The 23,944-nt window shown below is 33.7% G+C and overlaps 1 protein-coding gene across 2 annotated transcripts; it reads right to left on the bottom strand.

Annotated features, from left to right (window-relative positions):
* Positions 1 to 1,997: 1,997 nt before the first annotated feature.
* On the bottom strand, positions 1,998 to 20,864 carry LOC150104793 (sodium- and chloride-dependent glycine transporter 1-like). Of its 2 annotated transcripts, none has more exons than XM_090395356.1 (15): positions 20,750 to 20,864; positions 15,771 to 15,969; positions 15,462 to 15,593; positions 14,989 to 15,132; positions 14,647 to 14,803; positions 14,189 to 14,321; positions 13,223 to 13,357; positions 11,217 to 11,320; positions 10,723 to 10,847; positions 10,192 to 10,304; positions 8,751 to 8,882; positions 6,972 to 7,071; positions 6,752 to 6,858; positions 5,959 to 6,126; positions 1,998 to 4,198 (listed from the first exon to the last, which is right to left on the bottom strand). In XM_090395356.1, the coding sequence occupies exons 1-15, from the start codon at positions 20,789 to 20,791 to the stop codon at positions 4,064 to 4,066; spliced, it is 1,926 nt and encodes a 641-aa protein (XP_090251482.1). In that variant the 5' UTR covers positions 20,792 to 20,864; the 3' UTR covers positions 1,998 to 4,063. The 2 variants fall into 2 exon arrangements, with proteins under 2 accessions (XP_090251482.1, XP_090251481.1); XM_090395355.1 differs by lacking the exon at positions 1,998 to 4,198 and adding an exon at positions 4,469 to 5,391.
* Positions 20,865 to 23,944: the final 3,080 nt, after the last annotated feature.

Genomic DNA, 23,944 nt, shown 5'->3' with positions numbered 1-23,944 from the left:
TTTGAAGCTACAGCTTGAATGGAAAGTTGTTGAATATAAAGAGTTAAGTATTTTGTTTGATATCGAATTTAAGTTCAGCATGCACATTGTTAGATATCTAGTAATGCTCAAAAGATTACTGGTTCAATTAAAAGAAGTTTCACTTGATTTGTAATAGAAAAACAGCTAAGATCTCCTTATGTAAGTCGTTTATCACTCTAATATTGAATCATAGTTCTCAACTCTGGCCATCGGATCTTTAAATACGGGTGACCAAATAAATGAAGTTATTGAGAAAATATTCAAGTCGTGTTGAGGAACTGCATCATAATACTTACAAGATTCGGCTAGTTAGTTCTAATTTGATGAACTTAGCTAACAGGACTTGACTGACGTTTACAAGCTAGGTTACGGAATATGTTACATAGCTGGATTCTATGACTTGGCTCATTTTTTATTGTTAGATGTAGAATATATGGAATGGAATTCAACAAATCGTAGCGGATTCAGATAGTTTTAAGAATGAATTAAATAAATATCGGGGATGGGTAGGAATTCAGTAGCATTAACTAATAAATGAGTGCTTATATGTCATTATAAATTAATATATTATTCTTAATCGCATCGGTAGATCAGTCATAATTAGCATAGAGAGCAAAGCATGTCCGTAGCACAGTCGCAAGTTCCATTTTCATGGCTTTTTCAGTTGAAGGTCGGTTAGCCTCCGGTCTCATATGGAGGTGGATGATTTCCTTCTAGATTTTTTTTTATCCTGCTTCCAGCCAAACATACTAGGACAACACACGCTATTTACAAGAATATATATTTGGTCACCTCCTTAAGGGCCTATTATGTATTACAGATAATTATTATGTGGAGAGCAATGATGATGATCCCATACTGATGATTAAATAGTTATTAATTGTTATAATTACTATGAAATGTAAATGTTTTAAATGTAGTAACAAGCAATTAATTAATTAACAATTAATAATGTGTTGTTTTAATTGTTTTAGTACCGTAAAAGTAGTAATAGTTAATTTTATTATTTTAATTTATTTTTGTTGTTGTTATTATAAAGATTGTAAGTTGAAGACGAACATGTTGGTATTTTTATTAGAATTGTCAGTTACTAATTAATATTATTACTGACATTGCAGTAATTAATTATAATATTTTTATTAATTGTGATGATTATGTCTTACCAGCGCTTAACATGATTATTAAGAGATAACTAGTTGGTGTTGAACATGTGGGGTTTTTATATGTAAAAATATAATAATAGGAAGAGCGAAAGTAAAAGTAGATTAGAATAATTTGAATGTGAATAAACATAATCTGTGCGAAGCAAGGTGAGATATCTCATAATGCATTTCGATTTCGTCCTTGTCATAGTCAAATATGAGACGGTTGATTTGCTCACCTACGGTTGATTTTTCCCCCTGACTTGCTGAGCCTTGCTAGCCATGATGGACTTGAAAGGTTGAGGTAGAAACAATATAACACTTCAGCTATTAATAATCATAATCCATCGCGCTCCCAAAGGCTGGGCAATGATGCTTTAACTTTTCTTCTGTTTTCACCATTAATAGTCGTCATCCGTCTTTGTACCATTTTTATTCCTTTACCACAATGTATTTCATTAAACTCCCATTCTAAAGTTTGACCTCTGTATAATTCCCAGTTGTTTCTGCAGCAATAGGAAGTAAAAAGCCCTACTGACTTTAGTCGTAGATTGTTGTTTCTTGCTGAAAGTGTGAAAATGAGATTGTCGGCCGTAAACTCCATAACACTGCACCTGCAGTTTATGAATCAATATGAATAAATGGCTGGATAATGTCAGAAAATAAATGTTCACCGATGTCGCCGCTTTAATATTCGGTTGTTGAATCAAATCGTGACAGCAACTTCGAGTAAATCTGATGGTTTGACAGGAGGAAAAAAAACGCACTTTGTTTTATGTTTGTACGTGTGCGTGTATGTGAGAGAGAAAGATTCAATGAAAAAACAGCAGGCAGTTTAGATTAAATATTTATTGACAATTTCGATAGTTTGTAAAATGCTACCTGAATAAACAAAATCAGCAGTGACATTTATCATAAATCCTATGAAAACTATACACACTATGGAACATTCGTCTTCTTCTTGTACAAAAAATGACCTCAATGTACACGGTACAATGATGTAATAATTACATGATCTGAACACATTAAACCGTGATGGTAAAGCGTATTTAGTGATCTATACAAGTATGATAGCTGGAAGAAAATTCCATCGGAGATATATGAAAAAGGTATGGATTTACTCCTTTAACCTGACGTTTCATCCGCCAAATATTTTCCAGTAGAATTCGATTTTGATTTACGCATTAAAATGGGATAGGTTAAGTAAAGAAGGGCAGTCCGGATTTTTTTGTTTTTTAGAGGGAGTATAATAATAGTTGTATGTTTCGATTCTTCCAGCTATCTATACAACATTTCAATGAAACTTAATAAAATTATTCAGACAGTAAATGAAACAAAAACGAAACAAAAATATACACAATATTTACAGGAACATGCTTTGTAGAGTCAGCGATCATTCTAATAATTGCCGGTTTAGTTAACATACACAAATATTAGTCATGGCACACAAATATGGCAACGGGAAAATTGGCATTCAACTCATTTAACTACAGCTCTTTTCTAAATAGTGATGGTGGCTCTTCATAGGTGGTCACGCAAGGAACAAAGCCGCTTTCTCAAAATATGAAAATAAAAATAATTTACTTAAAATTGTTCATTTATCGCATAATAAAAAAATACGTCATCCTCTCCGATATAAAAGTAGGTTTAATTATCGCAGTGGCGTGGCTGTTCATATAAAAATACGATATAATAAAATTCTAATATAAAATATTGCATTGTGATTGAGGTTTTTAGAAGCAACAATGTGCTTATTAGGCTAACCCCATTTAGTTCGGTATTTAAGACGCTATGTACATGCAGTGATTTGAAATCAAATCAACGAATTCTCATCTTGTTTTCATACTTATATTAGATGCAGATTCGAGACAGTTTCCTAGGTTTCCATTCAAGACTTAAATTTCTGTCGAAAACAGAGTAAACAGGATGGTAAGTAACACTTCATCCAGTCAATTTCGACAGTTTCCATGAAAGAAAACCTTACTCTGGCCTGCAGAGAGATACAATAAGGAATTGGGAGCATCTCTCATCTACAGAGTTCAGGAAATGCGGGATAAAAATAGGTAAAGCCACTCTTCTTCGTTCCCATCAACAAGTGTAAACAGATGGTTTCAATATCTACACAACTAGCACAGCCGAAGGCGAATATCCAGAGATAGCCAGGGTACTAAAATTAAAAGAGTAACAGTGCAGCTTCAGCGTTGCTTAAAATGGAAACTTCTGTCAAGGTCATTATCAAGGTCTTTTAGTTTTAAGATCCTGTTCCCGAGGATGCCAAAACTTAGCTAGTTTTTAATAAAAATTAAATTAATTTTATTTGTTTTTCTAATAATTTAAAAATACTTGGCAAAATAGCTCAAAAGCATTTAACATTTCGTTGCACAAAAAAAGTAGATAAAATGGGATTCCAGATTCCATAGTATTCTTCATTAAAATTTAAGCCTGGCTTTTGGCAAAAGGCATATGAGAAGATATTGTCCATAAGTATTTATAAATAAATTATTTTTCTAAGTACATTGGCTCATTATCGGAATTATCACAGTACGGAAAATTATTTCGCAATCTTAATGAGATTAATGGCGGTGTTTAGTGATCGAAAATTTCTCTTATAGATAATTTATTAGTAAGAAATTTGAACTTCTCATCTTTCCACGTGAATTGCAAATGACGAAGATTTGTGGTGGCGTGAATGCTTCGGGAACTCAAAGAGAAGTTCACTGACTCACAGAGATATGCTTTATACATTAACGTATAAAACTGGTCGTATAATGGTCTCTAGATATTAGAACGTGTCTACGTTTGCATTGCAAATAGTGTCTTGATTAATACCCATCTTTTTTTCTTTTTTTTTTTTGGAAAGAATTCAAAGTAATTTGTCCTAAAAGAGCTTTAACGTTAAGCTACGTTTCTGCCATTAGAGGACGAGACACATGGAGAATCCTGCTGTTGGAATATTTGCGAGCATCGCTCTCCATACGATGAATCTGTAGTTTAGGTCCCCATTCAGTTGATGGTTTCATCATAGTAGCAATTCGCTGAAGAAAAAAATAAGACATAATAAATAATTACATTCTGGAATAAATTTTAAGCTTGGTTTTTTAATTAAGGAATAATAAAGAACTGAGTTTGTAATGAAAGAATGCTTTAGGCATAACATGCATTTCTAAATGCGATTTTCATTCCTATTTACATTTACATTTTTAAGTATCTGACACCTCCATGACGTTTACACATACATACATACATATATATACATGCATATATATATATATATATGCATATATATATATATATATATATATATATATATATATATATATACACACACACACACACACATACACATTAGGACGATGGAAATTGGTATCAGAAATGTCACATCTCATTAATAGTCATTATTACACACACACATACATAATGTATTTTTCAAGAACACAACTTGTTAATATATCAAAGGAAAGTAAAAAATCAAGATTGCAAGTTTTGGCATGCGAGGTAACTTTGGTCATACATATGGGAAATTTGTTACTTCCACTTATTTGCATGCTAGTCGTTATTCATTTCATAGAATTGTATTAATTTTAACATGAACTAATATTGGATAACACTAAGACGGTGACGTTTTTAAAACAGTTATTAATGATTGTCCAATTTTATGAAAAGTTCCAAAGGTCCAAATATCCTATCACACAAAGTGCATACAACACTGCAGTCATATTCCAGGAGCTAGTATTCAAAAATACCGATATATTAACACCTTTTTTTAAAAAAAAATATTCTAATCGGAGCTCCATTAATGCACAACGCCATCTGTCCGGAGTATCACAAGGAGCGTCAAAGGACGTGCTTCATCGGTGGGCAGATTCTGTATTATTGAAATAGTTTGACCACTCTGAACGTTGCCCCTTTGTAGATGGGAGGGGACACCCTTCTGGATACCATGCTCTGTAACAGAGGGCATTCTCATCTCGGCGTTATGTTCTTGTTTGTTTACTGTCATTTCCTGTTCTCACAACCCAGTTTCTCTGATATAAATGGGAAGATTTAACTGCAGCCCTTCATCTTCGTTTTTGTCATCCGGGTCCTCTGGGTCGAAGACGTCGGGATCATAGTTGGGCATCGTCAAAGGAACTTGCGAATCGGTATGTTTAGGGACATGCGTCTCCATACGATGAATCTGCAGTTTGGGTCCCCATTCTGATGTTGGTTTCATCAATGTTGCAACACGCTGTGGAAAAAAGAAAGTACATCAAAATAACGTTCCACTTATTTCTTCATATAAAGATACCAAAACCAGCCTGTAGGTAGAGTTAGTGTGGTTATTCTGCTCCATGCAGTTAAGCTCCCAATTAAATGCTTAACCCTTTACCAGTGAAAACATAATTAGACATGCATTTCATTATTTGTCTCCTCAGACACAATAAGAAATAGGTGACATTTGTGCTGATTTATTATATACGACATGTCTGTAGAGACGTGTGAAAAATAAATATTGATATAAATAATTTTTATTTTCCTGAAACAGAGTAGTCATTTATATCACCTACAAGAAAGGAAAAAAAAAATTTTATTTATTACATCCAGGGAAAAAATCTTCTCTTTAACCCAATTTGGAGATATGACAATTAATGAAGCAAATGTTTTCAAACACTACTCTGCTTACAAGAAAGGAAAAACCATTTCTAGATTTCTGTTATTACCATGCACATTTTGTTTTATACTAACTGCCTTGATTGTGCAATTTTAATTTACTTCTACAGTTGATCATGACATAAGAAATCATAGGATATCTTACCTTTATGATAGGACCATCTGCTTGGCACACTTTGATAACGGCAACAAACGGGATTGCCGTGACGGAAAATAATGATATAAGCCAGCCCACTGCAGTTGCCCAACTTGGATAGACGTAAGTACCGTATTCTGTTGGCTTCATGTCCACCCAAGTGAATACCAAAATGAACTAAAGAAAAAAAATGAGAACGAAATAGTTATCAAAATATAACATAATTCATTGCTTTCAACAAAATAATAGCTTTCTGATATATGATAAATGAATAAATATGAAACTTAATTATCTTGAAAAAAATAATAACAGTTAAAGTGATACGTATATTAAGAAACAAATCTTTGTAAATTAGAAGTAGTTGATTTCGAAATATGGCTACGGTTTATTTATTACTAATACTACGTTATACAAAATTGTTTAAAGGGATACTACAGCAGGGAAATTCTTTACAGAAGTTAGTACAGGGAAATTGTACTAACTTCTGTAAAGATATATTATAAAACGAAATGTGTAGTTCGGATTTTAACTATCTTATTTGTGTTTCAAATAAAATAATGTTTAATAGTTTCGAAACTACCCATTCTTATAAATCTGCATTATTTATAAAATTTATGAGAAATGTATTGTCCGTATTTATTTATTTTATTTATTTATCTATATCTGTGTCATTACTGTATTAGTACATGATAACACAATTTTGTTACTTTTGCATTAATTTTATATGAAATAAATGTCCTCCTTGTTTCCGACATTACTATGATCATTATCTACAAAAAAAATCAAACTTTTATTTACTTACTATGATTAGAAGTGGTGCAACAAATCTCCAGATAATTCTCCAGTACTGATAGTGGAAAGGATACTTTCCCAACATTACTTTCATATCGTCTAGGAATTGTTCGATACCTGAAAGATGCCGAACACAAATATTATTTTTGGTTTCTTTCCTGAGAGTAATTAATATAAAATAGCAGAATCAGAGAGAATGTTAAAAACATAATATGACTAGAAATGCTTACCATATACCCAAGCTATGACAATGACCTCAATTAGACCAATGAAAAGTGCAGAAAAGCTGGCGCAGTAATTATCCATGAGCTGTAAGACATACATTCCACCCTGCAGGGAAAAAAAATAATATGTGTAGCAACCTTCAGAGAGCCTACAGAAAATGAAGTTAGATAAATGAAGGCAAATAACAATTGTAGTGTATCAACAGTACACACCTTACTAATACCAATTCGTAACAGTTTAACATTATCGGCTGAATGTTAAAGATTAGCCGAAAGAATTATTGAATAATTCTTTCGGCTAATCTTGAATGGATAGAGAATACAACCCAGCCATATCTCATTTCATATAAGATTGTGTACCATCTTTCACATTTATGAAATAGTATCGCCTTATTAAGAGTCGTAATTGAACTGTTTTTTTTTTTATTAAATTTTTAGGAGTGCTACATAATTTTCTACTGAGATATTTTGGGTTTCTTTGCCTCTGGGAGCATTGAAAAAGTACTGGCGCATCATCCCATTCAAAAATCTAATAAAAGGCAAAAAATTCTGTTATTTTATCCACCTTCACTAAATACAAATAATTATCTTTTCACACATTCATAGCCTTCGGATTCGGTACTCACGACTATGAACTGCTAGTATTATCTTTCTCTTATTGCACTGGTTATATTTGTTGTATGGACCTGTCAATTTTTAAAGACTAGGTTAGAACTGACAAGTCAATTTCCAAACTAGTGTTTACAATCACATATAAATATTTATTTTTTCATACACATTCAAACAAATTAATAAACGTGGAAGTATACATGACGCCTCAAATAGTCCTATGCTCATTGACCTTCACATTAGTTAGACCTTCACAAAAGTTAGCAGTTACAGTTTATCATCGCTAAAATGTGATGCGAACAGAAGGGCAGCTATCCATGCTTGGCATTATAAACAACAACCGAAATATCTTACATTTTCTTACGTAAGGCTTTACTTAAATATTGCAATGTGTGGACAGCTCCTTATACAAAATACAATAAAATATAGAGAGCGACAATTTTACTCTACAGGCGATCTTACTTTACAAGTTAACAATTGAACATTAAATAAATAATTAAATAAATAAACAAATATATATATATATATATATATCAGAAAAAAAATCAGCTAACGCCTCGCCTACTCTCTGTATTCCCGTATACAGGGAGTAGGCGAGGCCGTTTAGCCCTATCTAACTTTTGGAGACTGAGTGGGCAGTTCAATTTCCACTGGTACCCAATCAGAGAAAGCTGACCCAAGGCTATCACTAATTAAGCGGCACGCAGTGAAGAGAGACGGCTCAACAAATGCCGCCATCTCGTGGTCCCTAACTCTAACACTCGTATTTAACTGTCTGAAAATAATGTGGGTTCTACGGTTGATTTTCTTGAGTTTACGGGAAGAAAAACCCGAGTTTCAGGGAGACAAAACCCGCTTGCCCGTGCCAGAGATCGACTAACTCGGGAACCGATCGAAAAAAGGCTTAGAAAAATTTATTCTAGTCGCCGACTAGATTCGAAACCAAGAAGTCTTCCTTCGTGCGGTCAAGCGCCGTGGTGCACAAACACCACATATTAGATCTTAATCTCCGTGCCCTAAACTTGGTTATTTCTGTAGATGGTTCTTATTCTCTGTTCGAAATTATTTACTTTAATTTTTATCTTATTTCTTTGTGAGGAAAACTGATTACAATGATGTGTCAGAAATAATTAGTATCTTACGACGATTTTTCAAGTAACTCTGTTGGTGTCTTACCTGAGTGCAAATGATCAGACCCATTAAATACATGGCTGCGCAGCATCCAGCCAGAACAAAGGCCTTTCGACGTCTTAACAGCTCAGGCCAAGTATCCACGATGGTTGTGACTACCGTTTCAATTATTGTGAACTGGAATGAAAAGTAACTATACTTTAGACTCTTGATTAAATAAAAATATATTATATTTGTAAACATTCAGAATTATTACCATCTATATTATAAATCAGCGTCTTTCAAATTATGTTCTTAATTTTTATGCTTTATCTCTTGGAGTTCTGTGAAAAGATCGACCACCTGCTGTGGAAAAAGGGATGGGATGAGGCACCAGGTTCTCAAAATTTGCAAATGTCAATAATTCACTGATTCACAAAATTCAACTTAGAACTTGTTGAAAAATATAGTGTCAGTATTTAAATTAATTGTATTTTGTTAAATAATGATATATGCACTAAGTAAACATATTTCGGTCGTAGAGTTTCTCAGTAGAAAAAACGACGCAGAATGACTATAAATTTAAAACGTTTAGTAGTTAAAACATAATGCGGTTTTATCACGTTGATTTATCATATAGAGGCACAGAAATAAAAGAAATCCAAGAATAATTCAAGCAAGTTTTTTAATGATAACTTAAGATATTGCTCTACCTTTCGCAATCTGCAAAGTGTTGAGTTATTATTATATTACTCCTTGTCTTAAAAGTATAATAAAATATGTTGGTGAGATGTTATCAAATGAAAATTAATTTTCATATTAACTTAACGCTTCAGTTGTTGTAGATGCTATGGTATTTATTTTTATCTCTTTTTGCCAATGTAAACAATGAAATGCAGCCAAATATATATAGAATACAAGTATATTAAACTGTATTAGTGTTCGTCAAGTTAATATTCAAGAATATAAGTAAAAAGCTTTCTCGGATATGCTGACATAAAATATTGATAAATGTATCGATTTTAATTATTTTTCATGCCGTGAAATTCGATCGAATGTTTTTGAACGTACTTTCTGCTTCATAACACAATAGATACGCCCTTATGACGTAATAAAGTATATCTAATTTTGTAGTTATATTGAACGTAATACGTGATGTACTACTGATAATGATTGTCAGAAATACATCAAAAACCAAGCATGAACAAACAGAAACTCACCAAGAGCCGTCTTCCATTTTTGAAGGCCGTTTTAACAATTGACAAATTTACATTTTATCGACTTTTATTTCAATCTCAGTTAGTATTCCCCTTATTATAAAACGGTAGTTTTTTTTTTTTCCAAAACTGCAATATGCAGTCACGTAAAAGAGACAAAACCGACGTTTCTAATTTTTTTTCAATATATACATGCAGTTCCCACTTAGGATAATAATTCCTTATATAATTTAATAATAAATAAATATAAAAGTGTATCGATAATGCTACGAGATATAGTTATTACTTACCTGAGTGCCAAGACCCAGTGTCATTAACATGAAGAAGAAAAGAAATGCCCATAAAGGAGAAATGGGTAATCGAGCCACAGCTTCCGGATAAGCCACAAACGCCAAGCCAGCACCTGAATCAAGAACAGAAAAGAAAGCAAATTAATCAGACAGTTCGCATCTTATGGTATACCGTGAATTTAACATAAATGCCTGCATTGATACAGGCATATTTCATTTATGTTAAATACATAAATGAAATAGAACATAACTTGGAGCCTACTTTTAAACAAAAATAGTGACAACATATTGTTAAAAAAAGTAGTAAATGTAATATTTATGTTACCACTAAAACTGCAATGTAAATTTTGCTGTTTGCTTATGGTTAAATTAATATACATAAATACTTTAAATCGAAACGGTAATCGAAATTCTTGATTAGTTTGCATTCAATTTGATTATGCATTTTTTTTTTTCATTTTAGTTTCAGAATGATCGACATAATTGTTTTATCTTTCTCCATATTTAGAAAGATTAACAGTGGATTCTTACCTTGGGCGGCCACTTCAGAAACTGGAACTCCTAACTCATGCGCCATGAAACCTACAATGCTGAATATCACGAAGCCAGCAAAGAAGCTCGTTCCACAGTTACCAAATGCTATGAAGAGAGCATCCCTGTTAAATAGATATGAATTGCTAGGTAAGTACGTATACAGGGGCTTTCCAATGCAGTTACTGATCGATATACTTAACCAAATTAAATTTAGCGTCTGATATTTTGGACATTAAAAATGATAAAAAAATGTCGTAATTACATACTTATATATATATATATATATATATATATATATATATATATATATAAGTATATAAGTATGTAATTAACTTAGAGAAGTTATCTTCTGTTTAATTGCTAATATTATCAGAAACTTTCCATAATTCGTAGTCCTAAGAACATAAAGCAATCTGCTTCAATAAAGTTCTAATCTATAAAAAAAAGAATATCAATATCTTATATTAAATTACGCTAAACCATTTACTTACCTGAAGCAGTTGTTATGGAATCTGTTGTAGCTGGCCAGCGTTATGAGTCCTCCCCAACACGGAGACAACGAAAAGAAAATTTGCATAGCAGCATCTCCCCACACCTATACAATAGCAACACGAGATATAAGCACCAGAGACAATGTACACCGACTTGCTTTTTTTTTTTTATTAGGAACAGTCTAGATACGTATGTAACTATACCTTGACTGTTGTATATATGTAAATAGAGTGGAAACCTGCTTGTCTGTTTTAAAGTTGAGAGCTCGGATATTGATCGTTCCCACATTAAATTTACTTTATACACGAACAGTCATTTTGTTTAATGACTTTTGTAAATTCGGAGAATTTACAGGCATGATGTCAAATGCGCTGGCAGTTTTATTTCAGCAAAGGGAAAATATTGATGATTACCGCTTACACGTGTTATTTGAAAGTACAAATTAATTAAAGAATAATAATCCACTGGATATACATCATACTGTATACAAGATACTCTCAAAAGCAAACACTTTCTACAAATCAGTGTATAAAAAGCAAAAAAAAAAATAGAAAAGAAAGTAAAAGAATATGGCAAAGTTTTCAACTGAAGTTAAGACAGATCGGATGGATTTTAAGAACAGTGTCATTGTTAGTTTTCGTAATTTATACTGACGCATAGGACTTTTCTAAGCCATCTTCTGGCAATACTTTGGAAAAATGAGAGATCGATATTGAAGTAGCAATTATAAAACAAAGATTCTTGTTGTTTGAGATTGCAGATGAAGTAAATAAGGCTATGTAACTAGTGTGTGTGTGTGTGTGTGTGTGTGTGTGTGTGTGTTTAATTGCGCGTGTTCTTTATGGCCTATTTGCCTCAATAAAAAGCCTGCCAGCTTCCTATGAGACCGGCTAACCCACCTTTAGTTGAAAAGCACTTATAAGGATTTTTCATGTTCTATATCGAATTTGAATCCAGGTCTTTCCAGCCGAAGACATCGTTGAATCGTTGATACCGGCCAAACTATGGAAACTCAGTCGGAAAGCCGACCAAATAAAAGTGAGAGAGAGAGAGAGAGAGAGATTGCTTAACTTATAGTACTAGCGCCACTGATAGGTGAATGCTGGAAAGGAGAAGAAAACAGTAACATAAGTTTCGAATATAGATTGGATTATTTTTCTTAGAAAACTTATAAGAGGAGAATTCTCAATGGAAAAACAATAAAAGGTGAAAATACTGTTCATTTTTTCATCTTGTTTCGATCTTGTTCAACTTTTTTTCCACGTATATATATTAACAGATTCAATGAAATTTGTGAAATTACTGATGCCATTTCTCATGAACAGCGATTGTGCAAATATGTGTAGAATATATATGTATCCATCACGGTTTACATACATCGTGCCACTTCTATGAAATTAGTCTTTTTATGTATCTCCTTGATAGTGAAGTGAGAATACAAGGATTACAGTATGACGATATTACTAAGGCTGAAACAGTCCGAATCAGCATATCGTGGAATTTATTCGATTTCAAATGGAACTTATCGTTCTGAATTCAATACAGCTATCTTTGGCTGTTAGGCTAACCACTGCTTTTAAGGAGTGAAGCAAAATATAATATGTGTAATGGTAAATTGTCTGAATATTCTGAAAAAGCTGAGACTGTCTTTAAAGGCTAAGGACAAGTAATTAGTGTGAGTATTTTGATTTATATTGTATCTGTAGAAAAGGGATGGTGTTTGAATACTTCTGAGAGCATAGTATATACAAGTACAGAGTTTTATGTCGCTTATTTGAAAACACTTGACGATCTTGTTATGTCGTGTATTAGCAGAACATTAGCGGAGCTCTACTAATATGCATTCATATGTGTGCTATGAATGCGTTCTTACTAGAACTATTTTCCGAGTGGTGCGTGATGGTTTTCTTTAATTTTATTTTTAGGATCCTTCAATAGTGTTTTCAGTAGCGTTATGCTGTCTACTGAATTTAAAAAATAAAACGTATGCATCCTATTTACTTACCCGTGCTTCTTTTAGACGTTCCCATTGAGGAGTCAGATAAAACATAACACCATCATATGAACCGTCTAAGGTAGCACCACGAATTAGCAAGATGGTAAGTACCAAGTAGGGAAAGATGGCTGTGAAATAGACCACCTGTGGAAAAATTTAAGTAGCTTAGCTTAGTTTACTTCAGTAACAGTTGTTTCTGTTTAATAGCATTTTACATAAAATTCTAAACAAAATTACTACTTCACACAATACTCTGATTTAATTCTTTTATTATATATTAGTTCCAATTCTAACTCCAGTTCTAATTTTTGGTTTAATTCTTTTATTATACATCACTTTCATAAAAGTTGTAGTTCTATTATTAAAGCAGCGTTTCAATAGTGATGAGAGAAAGAAAGAATTAAGAATTCAATAGAAAACAGAAAAATAAAATTTAAAACATTAATTTACTAAAACACTTAAATCTTCTTTCTTTCCTTCTTCTGTGATTTATAATATCGTAAAAATAAATGAATGAATACATTTTTTAATGGTTTATTATTCCCCAAAGGGAGTACTTAGGACTTTTTTTTAAGTTGAACTTTCGAGAAAATCGATAATAGCCAGTCTTCATATTTCACGATCGCCAAGATTGAGTGTATTTCCACAGTGTTTCTCGATAAGATGCTTCTTAATCCTAAATACTACTATTGCATTATATGTACTGGTGTGTGTGTGTGTGTGTGTGTGTGTGTGTGTGTGTGTGTGTGTGTGTGTGTGTGTGTGTGTGTGTGTGTGTGTGTGTGTGTGTGTGTGTTTGTAGTAATCGGCTGGAAAAAAGAGGGATAAAAAAAGTCCAGGTTGGTAACTAGAATCAAGTATTCTTCCGAGCTCTAGCACTAACATTAATTATGCTACATTCTGATAGAATGTTTTTAATACTTCATTAAATACAGATAATATCTTAATAACTTAAAAATACTATTATTAGCTTACCTTTCCAATACTTTTAACTCCTTTTAATAGACAGAAGAATACAATAGTCCAACAAGCCAATAATGAAAGAGCAAGTTGCCAACGAATGCCACCCAAATCATGTAGTCCGTCTGTGAGATCCAAAACGAAGTTACTAAAAAAGAAGTGAAATTGCAATGAAACTTAAAGTCGTAACATGTTATCGATTATTTAGTACATTTATTTATTTATTTGGTACAGTACCAAATAAAGTTTCTGAAGCTGATATCAACTAAGTTTTCCAGTTTTCAAGGTTCAAATTTGCAGTTTCAAGTTACGTTCTATATAATAGGAAAGAAGAATTGCTCGTGCATTATAATAGTTAACAGGAGATTAGTGGAAATTCAACGAGTGAAAAAAATACTTATGAATTAATATATGAACACATATGAATTAATAGAATATATACTAAGATTTTGATATTCATTATCATTACTTACTGGAAGTATTCATCGCTGGCCATCTTGGAATTATCGGTAGAATTCAATAATGAATCCCAGACATCTTGTGGGACACTTCCTTGTTGTATGCAAGATCCATTAGAGTTAATGAGTCCGCCATGAGCAGTGCAGTTCTTGGTGTCGAATTTCCTGCAAGCTGAAAGATATTTCAGGTAAGTCATCTATTCATGGTATTATTACGGCATGTAATAATATATATATATATTCTCTGCATACAACTGAAAACTGTTTGTGTTTTGATTTATTTGTAGAAGTTAATTCTTACAGATGATGCTTAATGATCGTTCATAAAAATTCATCTTAAGAATCCTGTAGACTTACCATTCGTGTTCCACCAATTGTCGCATGAACTCCAAGGTAGGTTGCTGGTAAACGATGACATGAGATAGAAAAAAGCCCAGGCTAGAATCATGTTGTAGTATACCCCTACTAGCGTCGACATAAGAAACATGGCGTAGCCTAATCCTGTAAAATACAATAAATGGCTATATTACACCATATTCCTTGAAGAAGTAACACACATGTTGGATTGTTGCTAAATTTGCATTACTTATTGAAGGTTTCACAAAGGATTATTTTCAAGAGTTAGTTTCTTACAGTCATTGAAATGGTTCTTGTAAAGGGATTAAAATCGTGCTAGATATTTATTAAACTACTGGATAGGACTAGTTATAGCAGTAATAGTAGGTAGCAGTATTTTTGTAAGTTTTTAATGAAACCAAAACACTTGCTGACACAATATATGTAAAATGCTCTGAAGAGATAGATGACTAGTGGAATGAAGGATTATTTACCTTGAAAAAGTGGCGAAATCTTCCATATGGTTATAGGCCCTTCGCTTGCATATTGACCAAAGGACAATTCCAGAAGAAATAATGGCAATCCCACGAATATCAGCATTAAAGCATAAGGAATAAGAAAGGCTCCTGGGGAAAAAATAAAATAAAATAAATTAATTAATTAAATAAAATAAAAATATATATATATATATATAATGCACACTTGTCACACGACAGTGAGTAATTACAAAGACAAATGTTTTAGCTGTTACAGTTATGTATATATATGTGTGTGTGTGTGTGTGTATGTATGTATATACGTACCTCCTCCATTTCTGTAACACAAATACGGAAACCTCCAAATATTTCCAAGTCCAACAGCGTAGCTTAGACAGGATAAGAGGAATTCGATTCCGCTGGACCAGTTACCACGCTCTTTGTTTTCATCTACTACCACTGGTTTCGATATTGCCATTTCTGGAATTTCAAGTGGGGGAGGAGGCATGGCTACTGACCTGTTCTCCTAGAAAATAAATAAGCATCGTTATGGCATCACAGATTTCATCTATTTAATTTTGTGTTCTCCAAAAGATTTGAATCATCCAAGTATTTTCATTTAATATTATCCGCGCGCTTTTTTTCTCTTTCCGTGCACTTTTAAACCAGCTAAATCACTGTTATCTAGTTTCTGATTCTATTAAAAATACCAGAAGCAAGATCATTTAAAATTATCGGCAAACTCTATCAAAACACAGCCGATTTGGATCACAAAGCGATTATCGATCCCCTGTCAGTAACAAAAATGAACCATTGATTTGATCTAAACGAATGTGTTCCACATCTACTGTAGTTCACTGATAAGAGTGAACTACAACAGACGTGCATTTACAAGAAGTTAATCCGTTAAAAAGAGACGGCGCTTAATGATATGGTAATAGTTTTATTCCTAATCCATAAGTGCCTTCTTTCCGTTACTCTCAATATAGCAGTTAAAAAAATCTTTTAATGGTTTTTCTTTGTTTTATCGACCTTCAATGTCCGGGCAGTTTAAGGTTGGCAGGTGGCAGGAAATTGATGTCCAAGAACACGCCAAGTACAAGTGCCCACTTTGCTATGGAAATGGGGCATGTTGCTTGAAACTTTTCATCATCATCCCCCCCCCCCATCCATTCATGGATTTGTCAGTGACCCAGAAATACTTACTTCGCGATATGAGAAACAATAAATCGTTAAACTTAAAAACAGGAAAAAATTACCTTTCGACTTTTCATCCTACCACTTTCATCCTTTCATGAAAATTTCACTATAATATTCAGGAATATATACGTAGCAAAGACAGTCCGCTCATAACGCATTCAGCTTATTTTTCAGGTTAAAATCTCTAAAAATCATATAACAGACTTGATTTATGAAAATGTTTGTTTAAAAAACGCTTTTGGTTTTTCGATGAATTCAACATTCAGTGAATTGGTTGTAGCAAACTCTTTACAGTGAACTGTTACAGAGAAATGAAATAAGGATTTCTGTGTATACTTATTGAAAACCACAAGTGTTGCGAGGCTAATCTCTTAAGCACCGAGGCCATTAACATTACTACCATTGATTCATTTTGTCTCTTCATTAATCACACAACTAACGTTTCCCCACACACGTGCCGAGACACCGACCATGCTAAACTGGCTTTCTTTTCCCCTTCTCCCTTCTCTATCCTTTAGCCGTCGTCTATGATTGATCATCTGACTTCCCTAGGAAACCAGGCCAAATACCTTCATTACGAATTCTACCCGAAACTCAAACCAGTACTTTCGAGAATTAGCGAAGAAACGTCATCGCAGAAGACCCTTCCAGTTGGCACTGCTTGATGGTGGGCACGTGATTATATCAAGGTCTACCGGCGACAGGTTTTGGCTTTTTGCCCAGCTGTATATGACTTGGCAATTGAGCACCGAAGAGATATCAACTCTGCCATCTTTGGATGCTTGGAACATGACTGGTCTTAATTCGGAAACTACCATCCTCAAGGTGATGTGGCAGATTGGAAGACCAAGAAGTGAAATCGGAGTTGGAATATTTGTAACATTGATTTAGCGTAGCGTTTACACTTCTAAAATAATATACGTTGTACTTAAATATTAGTGAATCGTTTCCTGTTCTGCTATAGCAACAATTGAAACAGGCTTGCTACTCACAACAACAACAACGACCATGCGTGAAAATTCAGTGGTATCTTAGCAACGGAGTTCAATATGGAGTGTCAACATATAAGTAAAGTTCATGCTTTTTATTTAGGGAAAAAAAACAGCTTTTCAATACATTCTTTTTATTTAACTCAAACGTTGAATAAATAACTTGCCGCTACTATTGTAAAAAAAAAAAACGCGAAGCATAAACAACCCCTAGCAACACAATACACTCGAGCAGTTCTCCAATTTGTTAGCAGTCATTGTCTTAAAAGACCCACGAGGGAGGGAGTAAAAGGGGGGGGGTATGCAACCATATTGGTAGCACAAACAACCCCAGTACTGTCTTTATTTGGCTGCCCACATCTTGTTTAAAACACTTACATGGTTTCTGTTTCTGTGATGGTGCAACTGTGTTTGTAGAATCCCGGAGAGCATGTGTGTGACGGTCCTAAGAAAATAAACGAAAATGCTTAATTTGTGGGGCTTTTTTTGCCTGCAGGCTTTTGTTTTCCTGTTTCAAAATACAAAAAAAAAAAAAAAAAAAAAAAAAAGCCGAAAATATTTGTGGGACATTCAGACATCTTCAACCTTGGTATTTTTTCTGATGCTTTTGTAAAATAATTATATGTATATTTTCTCAGATGATATGTACAACGCATAACAAGAACTGTAATCATACATTGCTAGGGTAACAAGATTATATTCCCTATAAGCATAATTTACAGGAGAAATAGATACCGGATATTATTTTGTAGGTGACCATTTGTAGGCTGTCATGAAAACTACTTATTATGTTCTCAAACAAGAATTAGTTCCTTCTAGAACTTTGGCAGTAAGAGGAATAACAACTCTGCAAGGTCAGTTAAAGTTCAGAAGGTACAGGCTTAGTTTAAAAGCGGCATTGTTCAAAGATGGGACGTCGTATCGAAACCCTAAACTCCCCTAACCGACTCCTTCAGGAAACTATTTCTACAATCCCCTGCAGCTAGAGGTCATACAATGGACTGGTTGTTTTCATTGCTGGCTGGCTTTTCTGCTATTCCCTCCAGTTCAAATAGGTAAGGTCTACCGTATTTCTTTCTTGAGAGAAAAATCATCCCAATTTTAAAAGACATTTTAATGTCGGGTTTATCAGATTCGTCAGCAGAATTCTTGGAAATTCTCATTGACAATATTCAACATTTACAGATTCCTGCTGAAGTGCAATTTTGTTAATAATTTTAAACAAAGTTACTTTGGGCCGATTATTTCCGATACAATAGGCAGCTTTAGTAAAGCATATAAAACGATCCTTATTATCTTTTTTATGTAATATATTTATAAAAGCTTTTAAATTAGTAAACAAAAAGTCGCTTTCATCTACTTTTACTTAATGTAGTACTAACTCTACATGTGTTGGGAAATTCAGCGAAATTCGTTTTATTAAAAGAACCTTATGATCACAATTCAAAAATGATATACTTTATGACTTCGTACATCATCATCAATAACAGATATAGACTTGTAATATGTTCCGGTCTCATTCTTTATTATCTTTTTACTAGGACAAAATAAGCCCGAAAACCTGTTTTGTTACATCAATCGAAGACAGCAGAAATATATTAACATAAATGGCAACTAAGGCATTGATTAAATTTTATTTGTAAATTGCCTATATTTTGATGCTTAGTTTGTCCATTTTACTCCCAGTAAAGCAAAGTATCTTCTTTAGAAACTAACTCGATATTTAAGAACAGATGTCAGGCAAAAAAGTCCTTCGTCATCACCAGACTCTAATCCGAATCTTTCCATAAAGTGAATATGAGTCAAAACTGAGTAACCCAATAATTTCTGATTTATAATTAGCACAACTATGACTCTTAAAAACTGCTAATGAAAAACACTAAATCATAAATCACCAATCTCAAACTAAGATATGAATTTAGTTTTTTTCATATACCAAACTAAATTCAGTATTCGAATAAAAGCAAATTCTATTATGTGAAATGTCATAGGATCCCGTTAGCCAAATAAATTTCTCTGGTACAATGTTTGTAAACATCAGCGCGTGGCCTCAAAAGCATCCTCTTTACTACCTCGTCATTATTATCTACAGGCAACGAATCGCCGAAGTTTCGCGTTTGTGAAATTTTTACAGGTGGAAATCCGCTAATACCTACCACACCAGTCATTCTTAAATCTTTCATTCAGAGATTTTTTTTGTACACCATATGGTCACCGCACTAGCAACTGACGCTTAATTCGCAGTACTGCGGTACCCAGATCCATTCAAAGTTGGGAGTGGGGGGGAGGGTGCGACTTAATTCAGAGGAAGCACGTCCACTAGTGTTACTGTCTTTTCCCCTCGCCCCTTCCATAGCAAGAGATCGTTCCAGTTAGAGTAAGGTTTAAAAAAAAATGAAAAGAGGACAAGAGAGAGAGAGAGAGAGAGAGAGAGAGAAGAAAACCGCGCGGGAACAGAGACGCGTCAAGATCATACTAGTGGGGGAACAAGAAAAACGCGGGAAAATGAACAAATCCGTCGTATTTAGTCCGTATAATTGGATAAAGGTTAATTGTTTCCATTTGGTATGTAATCGATATAACTGACTGACATCCTTAATAATTCAAAATATACAACCAATGACAGACATGAGTTAATAATAACAAACACCTTATTTTTACTAACTTCCTGAATTTTCAGCAACTTTCCTTATAATTAACACTCCTCGCACTCTCACGTTTGTATATATAGGTCACGAGAAGAGCGTCCTCTAGCAGATCTCGAGCATATGTTTACAAACACAGCACAACAATGTGCATTTCTATAACAACTGCAGAGTTTCGCTGGCAGGACGTTATGTACGATAATTCTACAAGCGCTTAGATGCTAATGGAGGCATTTATCATATATATGGCTTATAAATAGTAGTAACAGAGTAAACCATGATCACTAGAATATGTACACTAGAACTTTAGAAAAATGTAAAAATAAAGGAATTAATGAACAAAGTGTGAAAGAATCCAATCCAAATTCATGTTTAAGATTGAAAATATTAATTTTTCTATAAGCGTTTCAACTGAGATTTCTGAATAAATACTCTTATATTTGAATTCGAGGATGATCATAAAGTCACATACCTTATGAAATTTGACCACCTTCCAACCCTTTTTAGTGTCCATGATTAACGATATCACTTGAAGAGTTATAGCACTGTGCTCCTCTGAAAAGGCAATCCACTCTACTGACTGAAGAATGTTTCTAATACCATGCTAATACCGGTGCAGCTATTTATATCGGAGCAGGAGATGATATTGCCAAGAAGAGCAATCAGCCAATCAAAAACAGTTATCGGTGTGAGCCCGCCTCTTGTGGTAACTGGAAACCTTCCGTAGCAGTAGTGTGCAGCAGCTGCTTCCCGCCACTCCCTTAGCAAGCAGCGCCTCCAGTGGAACGCATACTCAGGGGAAAAAAAAATGCAGTAATAGTAATAATAAAAAAATAAATAGATTCAAGTCCTTCGTTTATTACGCCAATGCGAACTGTGCTCGGAGCGCATTTTAGCCTACTTTCCAAGCTTGATCGGCAAGTCCTACTTGCTGCTAACACTGGCCAAAGAAATTGTTACTTTGACGGAAATCAAAGATAAAGGAGACAGCGTTGAAACGAGGTCGAACTCCGCCCTCGTGTTTCACGAAAGTTTACAAACATTCCTTCCCCCCCCCCCCTCTAGAAGGGATATGAGGTTTAGAGAAAACCTGGAAAGTCGATCTGTTCTACTCTAGAGACAACATTTTATATTAAATATTGCTGGACCATTCATGAAGTACGTTAGTCACAGTAGAAAATACGATTATAGTTCGTTGTATTATGACACTACATGGGTATTAATGAGCATTGAAGGGTACAACTGATCAATACTTTATAGGATGGCATTTTTGACCAAGCAGACTTTGTGTCGTTGTGATGTTCGCGAACGGAGTTTTGTTTTGTTTTCTTCACTTGCGTAGTAGCAAAATAAAGAAAGGAGAATGTGTTTTATTTAGACCGTATCGTTTTTCCTTCAAGTTCGCTCTCTTCTGATAACAACAATGCCGCAAACTAGTTGGCACACTTGTTAATTTTTTACCCTCCAAGATAACGCCAAATGGATCCATTGTAATGCGTACCCACGTGATCCTAAAATGGTGCCTCTCTCTCCCTTCTTTATAAATAATTAGAATGTTCGTATATTCAGTTGATTCTCTTTTCTTTATCTTTTTAAATTGTGAAGATATGCTCTTTGCTCATCAGACCACACACATTATAAAATCATCATCTGCTGAAATCCAGAAATCAGTGATTTTCAACAGATATCAGCTGAAAACAACTTTGTATAAGAAAAGGGATAGCAGTAACGTAAAGAAGTGAATTTTATATTAAATAATAAAGTTTAATTAACTAATAATTATTGACTAAACACTTCACTAGTAATTAAATTAATATCAGTATAGTTTCCCGATTTACCAAGAACTTATGGCTCATAAATATTAAAAAAAATGAATTAAATTTATTATAAAGGGCAGTGAGCTTAATGTAAAGTCAATTAGAGTAATCATTTAAAGCAAAATATACAATGGAATAAATATTTTAATTGACAACAGATGAAATTTCATTTACCCAATCATGTATGCCGCAATGGTAATTGATAAAATCTTTAATGTTTAAGTTAAAACGTTTCCTTCGGTATAATCGTTTATTTTCAGATTAATTCGTGATAACAGTTTAAGGCTGATATTTCCAAGTAAAAGGGGAAATTTGGCTGATACCAACCGCAGAGCAGTTTGTTGTTTGCAGGTGGCGAGGAGGTATGAATGAATGACGTTACATTTCATTTACGACCATTGTGACGTCACGGTGTTCCACGCCGTTCTTCGTTGTAGAAGCAATGGTTTCCCAGGCTACAGATAAGATAGTGCACCTGACAGATGAGTGCATTATGTAACCGTCTGAGTTTTCTAGCTCTATCAAAGTTATCAGGAACTAACCAGCCTTGGCTTGGGTGATGTGCAGGGGGGATCATTTTTGTTGGGCAACTCGGCGTCTCGTGGTGGTTGACCATAAAGCTGTAAACAACTAGTGTTTATATTGCCTGCCATAGAAACACATGGCGTAATAGCAAATCAGAGATGTCGAAAATTCATCCACGTATGGGAATAAAGGCTAAGTTTCATTTAAGTACGCATTTCCCTTTAATAACTTATTACGCCTTAATCTTCTAAGAATTAAAAAACGGGAAATCTTACGCTATTAAAAGAAAATGAACCGCACAAAATATACAAGAAAAATCATTCTTTACGGTTAGGGTTGATAATCTGTGGAATGGCATTCAGGAATAAATTATTAATGCAATGAATTTATGTAGCTTTAAAAAAAAATCATTCATTTGTTATGCTGAAGAATAGGTCAATAAAAAGCTTTTATATAGATGATCATCTGATTTTGCATCATTGAACATATTGTTTTGCATCATTGAACATATTATCGGAAATATTATTTGCCTCTGTATAATATGTAAAGAAACTTCTTAAAAATTATGTAAAAATTGAAAAATTGTGAAAATACAGGAGAAGGTTGGGTTGGTTAGAATGACAGCTAATAACAACTCGGGCTATTAAAACAGTATGTTATATCTTTAACTATGTGTATTCTCTGGCCATGTTATATATTTTTAGGGTATGGAAAACTCTACTTTTTTGAGGTCTCGTATGACACAAACTATCGCCTTCACGTGATGAGTCCTTATAAAGGTTCTTCGTCTTATAGAGTTCTCGTCATCTTTGCGAATGCGTTATGGAAATGACTGTAAAAGGAGAAGATAAGCTATGAGTATATCTGGGATGGTAATGAGTAGACAGGTTCTTATTACAGAATCTACATACTGCATGTTCAATTTTGTAGGGAATTTTAGTATTCAACTGTAATAGTTACGGTTAAATACTAAAGAGAGAGAGAGAAAGAAAAAAAAAATTGAGGAAGTTAATCGATGTCATTTCGACGGTCATCTCCAAAACTTTTTTTAAGGCAACAAATCCAAAGAAAGAAGAATCGCAGAGCAAAGGCTTGCATAAAATCTCTGCTTTTCACTTCTTTTACGAATTATCTCAGAAACTTAAATGTAATTAATACTTGAAAAATATTTCTGAGAAATAAATTTAAGAAATGTATCACTACCCATAACTAACTGAAAATTAACTAAGAATACCAGATTTACATCATAGGCGTCGCTTTCTCTCCACTACAAAGGTTCCTCACATCATGGACGGGAATCCAACCCAGGTCTTTCCGACCAAAGG

The sequence above is a fragment of the Typopeltis vanoorti genome, chromosome 7 (genome assembly GCF_054136105.1).
Source record: "Typopeltis vanoorti isolate ZY-2024b chromosome 7, IOZ_Tvanoo_1.0, whole genome shotgun sequence".
NCBI classification, from domain to species: domain Eukaryota; kingdom Metazoa; phylum Arthropoda; class Arachnida; order Uropygi; family Thelyphonidae; genus Typopeltis; species Typopeltis vanoorti.
This window is presented reverse-complemented; position numbering and strand designations above follow the sequence as displayed.

What these genes read in the sequence shown, in the direction of transcription:
- LOC150104793 (XM_090395355.1), bottom strand. Translation starts at nt 20,791, where the DNA reads ATGGACACTAAAAAGGGTTGGAAGGTGGTCAAATTTCATAAG. An exon ending in CAATTGGTGGAACACGAATG is followed by an intron (nt 14,804 to 14,988) that starts GTAAGTCTACAG and finishes AATATCTTTCAG; the next exon opens with CTTGCAGGAAATTCGACACC. An exon ending in TGTCATAGCTTGGGTATATG is followed by an intron (nt 6,859 to 6,971) that starts GTAAGCATTTCT and finishes GGCATCTTTCAG; the next exon opens with GTATCGAACAATTCCTAGAC.